Source organism: Limulus polyphemus, unplaced genomic scaffold (assembly GCF_000517525.1).
Source record: "Limulus polyphemus unplaced genomic scaffold, Limulus_polyphemus-2.1.2 Scaffold67, whole genome shotgun sequence".
NCBI classification, from domain to species: domain Eukaryota; kingdom Metazoa; phylum Arthropoda; class Merostomata; order Xiphosura; family Limulidae; genus Limulus; species Limulus polyphemus.
The window spans coordinates 316,415-324,954 of NW_013665677.1; the positions used below are offsets into that span (position 1 = coordinate 316,415).

Below are 8,540 nucleotides of genomic sequence, written 5' to 3' on the forward strand. Positions count from 1 at the left end.
GATTGAGCTTAGTGGAGTGCGTTGGCAACATAAATTTTGTGAAATTTTGGAGGAAGGACTCTTGCCACTTTATTCCTCGGGTTTCTTGAACAAGAACACAACGTTGTTTCAGGAAGATGGAGCACTGTGTCACACTGCTAAAAAACCCCAAAAGTGGCAGGAAGGAAATGGTATCCAGAAGTTGTCCTGGCCAAGCCAATCTCCTGACATGAACCCCATCGAAAACCTCTGGGCCATACTCGACCGACAAGTCAAGAAACAACCAACAAAAACCAACTTCAAAGAGCGATCTACTCCAAGTTTGAAGCAAGAGTGGGCGAAAATTCCACAATCTAAAATTGACAAGATGATTCTCACAAAGCCCCAAGAGATCAACAAACTCCACGAAGCGAAAGGAAGATCTACTAGATATTAATTAAATTATAAATATATCAATTCATGTGAATATGACTGAAAATTTTAATTTTTTCTGAAAAGGTGGTGTCTATTCACTTGTGACCATGCTGTGTATATATAATTGTGGAATTTTAAGACGAAAATTAAGGATGAGGTTTGTAAACTTTATAGTGAAGCTAATGCTAATACAATTTTCAAGATTCTGTAGTATAAAACATGATTAACTCTTTAAATTAAAACTGAATGTTTAAACACTACTTCTATTCTTCATTAAATTATTTGTATTAATATTTTATATGCAACTAAATACACATATATTTCAAATCCTCTCAATAACTAGTACTTATAAACATTAGTAAAATGAAAAGAAGTGAAATTTATTGTAGGTGAAAGAGATAGAGAAAAAATTTTAAACCTGTTAGCATACAGCTCTAAACGGGAATGCATTTCTTTTGAAGAAACTGCATGTTGTGGAGACGGTGCTGGACTTTCTAAATCGTCACCTTCCAGAACTGTCTGAACAGGAAGATAACCCATCCGATGATGTTTTTTAAAATGGCGTTTAGATTTGAATTTATTACGAACTATTCTTGTGAAGTCTCTCATGTCCTCTCCAGAAGTAGTCTATAAAAATTAGAATATAATGTTTCATATATCTTTTTGTCTGTATGTTTAAAGTCATATATCAAACCAATTTTAAAAAAGTAATGATAATCTTCATAGTATTTGCTTATGCAATTTCTCTTTTTAAATATATGTATACTGTACTCTTGTTTTTGGTTGTAAGTACTGAATTTGTGTAATGTATCTGTTTCATACAAGTGTTTATGAGTTGTACGTAATACAACTTTTGTTTATTTTTACATACAATGTTTCACCAGGTTCACCGACATCATCAGGTGGGATACAAGAACTGAGGCTAACAGAATCTAATGTAAAAAGGGATCACATGAGATTATATAACCAATAGTAATCTACAACCATACAACTAAGCAGTTGCAACAAATACAGTAATTTATCAATGAACTGTAAAATTTAGGTATAATAAATAAAACTTGTACTAAGAGAGAAGAGAATGATTAAAACAGATATAAATGAACACATCTGATTTGCTAAGAATAGGGTTATATTGTGAAGACAGTGCTGGACTCTCTAAATCATCACCTTCCAGTACCGTCTGGACAAGAAGATAACCCATCTGATATTTTATAAAATGGCATTTTGATTTGAATTTATTAAGAACTATTCTTGTGAAGTCTCTTAAAAAAATATAGCCCTATTCTTAATAAATATAAAGGTGTTGATTTATATCTATTTTAATCACTAGCAGTAGTGTTCATACCTCATTGAAAAAAAATGCAGAAAAATTGAACATTTTCTCAAAAAAAAAAAAAGATTTTTCCGGGAAGTACTGCACAAGAAAAGTGTTCAGATTGTGCTGGTAATTATGCATGTAGTTATTACATTTCTATATAAGGGTAATATTTAAATATAAGCCATATTAATTGGTTTTCCAACTATTTGTGAAATCAACTTTATTACTTAAGAATTCTTAACTTTTCAGCATATTTTTAATTGTGAAAATGCAGGAGTTAATTTTATTAATTACACAAAAGATATATAGGCCTAGAACATTTGGAACTAAACCTGCAAAGAGCATTTAAGATGACAGATTATAAATTCAAAACCTGAATAATTTCTTCATTATCAATCATCAAATAAAAAGCCATCTTCTTCTGTCTTAGTTTTTGACAGACTACAACATAAACCATAAATCTGAACAAAAAGTATTTTGTTTATACTCTTTTTATACAGTTGGCTTGAAAGTGATGATGCAAAAACAGCTGTGTATATAAGAACTGATTAGGTTTTTAAATAAGACAGTAAAAAGTGAAAAATAAATTAATTTAAATAAGACCTTCACCTTTCAAACAAAAAACTGAATTTATTTTCAATCTATTATTTTACTGTTTTATTTAAACATGTGTATAAGCCCTAGAAAATGTTTATTTGCTCTAAAAGTTTTAGATGGTGTTAAATATTGGTTTCTTTCACTTTATTTTAGAAACTTTGTTTGTTTGTTTTAGATCAAACCCACACTGGGCTATCTGCTGTATCTACCCCAGGAAATCGAACCCCAGATTTCTGTGTTGTAAGTCTCTAAACTTACCACTGTTCAACCAGAAAACTATTTTAGAAGTTTCAGCATAATTTGTTATTTCATCTAATACATGGATAGTTAGAAATGAAAATTTCAAGTGACATAAGAGTATAATTGCAACCTTTTTTTTGTAACTTACTATCACACAGTATTCATGCATGGGATGAGAAAGTTTATGGCCTTTAGCTTTCCTTCCTGAGAAGAAACAGTTCTGGCAGAGGTCAAAATTGAAGCACTTCAGGCATCGGTATCTGGAAGATAAAGTAATGAAAAAATCAAGCAGAGAACAGTTTTTGTACATCTAAAATATCTGCAAGTTTTACAGTTCCTCATTAACAAATGCATTAATTTTTGTTTTTGTTCTTAAGCACAAATCTACAAAAGTGGTTATCTGTGTTCTGCTTATCACAAGTATTTGAAATTTGAAATTTTTGTTTTATAAGCCCTCAAATTCACCATTGAGTGACCACAGGCAACAAGTGCACTAAATAAATTATTAAAAAAGTGAGGATAAACATATGCAGTCAAGTGCATTTTTAATCACTTTATTAGTTTTAAAAAGTCTCATTACTTTCACACATTTGAAATAAGTCTTTTGTATTGTATACAAACAGTATTTCAAATATACTTTTGATTGCCATAAATCCAGCCTAATTAATGAGTTATATGATTGAATGCAATAAAAACAAAAACCAAGCTTTGTTTCAATAAGTTTTATGTTTTCAATGAAGGATATTTATTTACATATGCATTTTACTTAAGCACAATTTTTAAAGATGCATAATCAATTTCACTCCATTTATATAACTTAATGTAAGATTTCAATTTAAACTTATGAAGCATTGGATAACATTTTAATGTTAAATGATTTGTTTAACAAAAAGCTATACAATGGGCTGTAGTCACCATGGATATCTAATCCACTTTTAGCAGGGGGAGGAGTTTAACTATTTATATGCCTGGTATACAGAGCACACATAGTAAATCAGCTATATTTAATCTCATAATTTTTACTGGTTCCAGATCATATTAAATGGATAAAATAAATATTAATTAACTTTAATTCAATAACAGGATATCCATTATAGATAATAGCAGTTGATTAAGACAACTGGTACCTAACCTAAATCCAATAATTGGATACTGTTTACAGATGTTACATTTGGCCTGATGCTTGGCATTCTCTGCAGCTACAAGTCTGTGCAGAACTGGAAGCCACACAAGAGACTGGGGTTCTTGTTGGAGCCAATTGAGGAAATGTGTTACTTGAATTTCTTTCTTGTTATTTCCCTACAAAGATGACAATGGCTAATTGAAATATTTTGTCAAAAGTTGCAATAACTCCCTTTCATACGTATTGTAGACCTATAATAACCATACACTTTGATCCTATAATTTAAAATAAAAACAATATATTGCCTTTATTTTTAAACAGTTCTTAAACTGTAGCAATCACAGCATTAAGATCAGTAAAGAATACTCTTAATTTCAAAAATCAAATTCCAGAGCAAAAATTTCAGTTAAAAACCTAGATAATTTATATTGAAGATATAAGTAAACAATGACAAATATGTATTCCAAAATGGTCACAATAGATAGTTATATGATAGTGAAATATAACTTCAAAATCTTAATACATCATATTGCAAATTTCTGTTTGTCTAGTGCAAAGCTTCACAATAGGCTATCTTTGTTCTGTTCATAGCAGGGAATCAAAGCCCAGAATTTAGAATTGTTAGTCATGTAACTTACCACTGACCAACTAGTAGACTTGTAACTTTATCAATCTTTCAAAATATTCATATGACTTAAAAAGAACTTTAATGTATTGTAATGTGAATCATCACTAGTATTTAAGTGTAAACAGTGTTTTTCTTATCTTGGAAATAAGACTAATTTACACTTTAAATGATAGACTATTGTATTTGCATACAAAAATATGTATGCATTTTTCAACATATAAAGAAACAAAACATAATACTACAACACCTAATATAAGTATATATATACTGTTATTTGTATAAATAAAAACTTCATTACAGATATATATAATATATTAATTCTTTGATATTGTATTTGTATGTGTATTTTATTGCAGTATCTTATATCTCTTAACACTGTAGGTCAAAAGAGCTTGCATAATACACAGACTAACCTTTTCAAAACAACTTCGCACACTGGGTTCAATGTTACTTCCTCCAAAGGCAGCTACTTCTCCCAGCAACCTGGGAATCTGTAAAATTAGTCTTCTTTCACAAAGTATTTGCAAAACATTTAGATAGCAAAATATACATTACTCATAAAAAAGATCATCATTACTGATAATTTTCTCCATTATTTCACTACAGCATATTAAGTTAATTCTAAGTAACAGATTAAGCCACAACTTAATAAAACAAATTTTACAGGTACTATATCATAAAATAGACACATTAATATAAAAATAACATAGAAATGTATTTTTTGCTTCACTCAACAGGTTACTTTTTTTTTCCTCCATATTTAATTTTGAGAAGTTCATAAGTTAAATGTGTTTCAGCTTTGAGGTTTAATGTCTCAACATGAAAACATCTACACATACTGGTTACTTTAAAGGTATTATCCTGTCATATCAATAAGCTTTTTCACAGATTCAGCACCTGGTCATAATCATGATTACAGGAGGTCTATAAAACTATTGCTACAGCAATATTCCATTCAGCTGTGCAAAGACTTCTTTGAGTTCTAGCAAGAAACAATGATCTGAGCCCACCTAACAGGTCCCTTCACCTCTAAGACAGGGGTGCTGACTAGCAGTTCAAAAACTGAATGGCCAAAGGAAGAACCTCAGCCAGAAGGTAGAAATGTGTCAAAAGAAGTCTGGTGTCAAACAGAAGTTCATTCTGTAAAGAGGACTATGAGGAATTTTAAAGATAAGGCAGTGAACAACTAATGGATTTGTTCAACACTGGCAGTACCTCCATCTTATCACTGCATACCATGTGCAGGGAGATGCACCAGATGTTGTATGGCAAACAACAATCACTGCATAAACTGCTGATACTGTCATACATCAGAAAGATGTAGATGCAGTGTGGCTTGGAGAGATGAAAGTGGATAATAAATAATTGAAAAAATATCAAGTAGTTAAATAAATAGAGATTTAGCCTATTCTGCATGGATGGGGGGGAGACTACAGTGTAAAGAAAACTTCATAAGACATGATGCCTAAGTTGTGTGGTGTCCACTACAGGTAGAAGAATGATAGTGTGTGTGTAGAGAAGTTTTTTTTGGCACAGTCTAGTCCTCTATCTCCCTTAAAGGCTAAGTAAACTTTTTATGCTTACTGTGTATTTTAATGGAAAGCCTCATCCAGGATGATGATGCTACAATACACAGTCCTGGAATGGTCCACAATTAGTTCCTAAAGCATTATACTAACTGTAGTGAATATTTTCTCTGGTAAATAAAGCTCAATCAGCAGATGTGAATCACAGTGACCAGTGACCACCTCTACGTTGAGTTAAAATGTCTGATTTGATGCCTTAATTCCAATAACATCAAGCAAGTTGAAAACTGAACTGTTGGATACTTAGTTATTCAAATCTCAAGATGCATTCAGACACATCTTGCAGTATTAATTTCATCAAGAATTCAAGATGATATTATCTCTATAGGTGGTCAATTGAGATATTGAAGGGAGTTCCCAATAAAGTTATCAGAATGTATACATAAAAGAAAAACTTTGGGAAAACAAAATATTGCATAAAATATATAGCAAAACAAATCTTTAAATTTGCATTAATTCTCTATATTTTACTTGTAAAGAATTTTTTCACTGTATAATAATTGTGACAAATACACATATTTTCAAATGTTATGCCTATTTTGATATTTCATACCATATATGCACAAGAAAGATATGAATTATTTTACCCACCAAGCTCACTGCAAAAGAAAACTTCTCTTACTATTAAGTAACATTCATGCCTAAAATGTATATTCTATCAAATTCATTTCAAGATTTGTTAAAGATCTAACACAGAACAAAATGATACAAAATAGAAAACCTTCCATTTCCCACAATGCTAGACAAACCAAAGGTATAAAAAATACAACTGTTAAAAATGCCAAATTAAGCTGAAACAGGGTTCTCTAGCTTCTCTAACTTGATTTAGAAAATTTAGAAAAGTTAAGGGGCTTCAGAATAAGAATCAGAGACAACAGAGACTAGAAGTATAAACCTTTCGTAAAAGTGACTGAGGTTGCACGTACTGAATTCTCACAATCATAAATGTAGGTTCAACTATTTGACTCCTCTTTCATTTTTTTGATATAAAAATGAAAACTATTAAATTCACTGACATCTTAATGTAATTTCTTGTAACAAAAGAAATAACAAGAAACATTACCTGTACACAGTCATGAAGAAGAAGACCAAGCTTACGTTCATCAGCACAACCATTTACATCTGCTATCAGCCGGAACAAATCTGCTTGAAAACAGTTAACACTTTTAGAATGGAAACAAGAGGTCATAAACATATAAACAGACCTGCAAATTATTGTATCAAAGAGGTATTACTTACATTTCCTGTAAGGTAGTCTTGGTTTTCCTTATAGATTTTAAAAGAATAAAAAAATAAAGGTTATTGACCTCCTTGAAAATATCAAGTTAAAATGTAAAAAGAAAAAGAAAATTCACATTTCTGAAAATAACATAATTTTTGGGGACAACATGGGATTTGTTGATCCATCTCAGCTGTTCCATCTTCTAAACTAAATTTAAATAATTTAAAAAAATCTTAAAGCCAGCCCTTATCATTCATATACTTATCAAGCCTTTTCTTAAACTCACTTAAATCTACTGCCTCTGCAACATCCAAATGCAACCCATTCTAAGGCCAACCACCCTGTTAGAAAAATGAAACTGTTTTAGCTGAAGATGACTCCTCCCTTGCCAAAATTTATATTTGTGTCCCCTAGTCCTACTATTCTCACCATTATGTATGAAAAAAAAGATGATGCATCAACACCATCAATTTCCTTTACAATCTTAAACACTTCAATCAGATCCCCCTTAACTCTTCTTTTTTCAAGAGAAAACAATTTGAGAGATTTCAGCCTCTCCTCATATGGCAACCCCTCCATCCCAGGCTCCATTCTAGTAACCTTTCTCTCAACCCTTTCCAACAATTCAATGTTTTCCGAGGGTAAGTAGCCCAAGACTGAACACAATATTCCAAATGTGGCCTAACCAGTGACCTGTACAATGAAACTATAACCTCTTTAGCCATGTATTCAATATTTATGTAGATACAACCTAAAATCCTATTTACCCTATGACTAGCAATAGCACACTGCTTGGATGGCTTTAGATATTGATCGACTATTACACCAAGATCCCTTTCTTTCATAACACTGTTAAGGTTATTCCCATCCAAATTATACTTATAATTGAAATTATGATAACCCTCATGCATTATCTTGTATTTATTATAATTCAAACCCATCTGCCATTTATTTGCTCAACTCACAGCTAGCAACACTCAAAACCTTAATATCATCTGCAAATTTATTGACTATTCCTTCATCTATGTCATTGACGTAAATCAAAAAGAGTAAAAGTCCTAAGACTAAGCCCTGAGGTACCCCACTTGTGAAATTAATCCAATTTGACTGAACTACATTTATAACAACCCTCTGGTTTCTTCCATCCAACCACTCTTCTATTCAATTAGCTAACATATCCTCCACACCTTTAGATATATATTTTTTTACAAGCCTTTTATGTGGCACCTTGTCAAATGCTTTCTGAAAATCCAGATACACCAAATCTGCACCATTACCCTCATCTACATAAGCACCAGCTTTTTCAAATAATGTCAAAAGATTTGTAAGGCAAGACTTTCCCTTAGTGAAACCATGTTGACTATCCAATAAAATTATAAACTTTGTTAAATGACTTTGCAAAACATCTTTTAACAAACTTTCCAAAACGTTTC

The 8,540-nt window shown here is 31.3% G+C and overlaps 1 protein-coding gene across 5 annotated transcripts in view; it reads right to left on the bottom strand.

The window, feature by feature from the left end:
* LOC106465344 (dystrophin-like) overlaps nt 1–8,540 on the bottom strand; it is a 144,232-nt gene that overhangs the window by 25,873 nt on the left and 109,819 nt on the right. For all 5 annotated transcript variants that reach the window (XR_001291200.2, XM_013925579.2, XM_013925571.2 and 2 more), the window contains 5 exons: nt 6,949–7,028; nt 4,713–4,790; nt 3,681–3,847; nt 2,697–2,808; nt 812–1,020 (listed from right to left, as the gene is read on the bottom strand). Coding sequence is in view for 4 of the 5 variants with exons in the window: in XM_013925579.2 (XP_013781033.1) it covers nt 812–1,020; nt 2,697–2,808; nt 3,681–3,847; nt 4,713–4,790; nt 6,949–7,028 (646 nt within the window). In the remaining variant the exon portion in view is untranslated. The remainder of the gene's footprint in view (nt 1–811; nt 1,021–2,696; nt 2,809–3,680; nt 3,848–4,712; nt 4,791–6,948; nt 7,029–8,540) is intronic.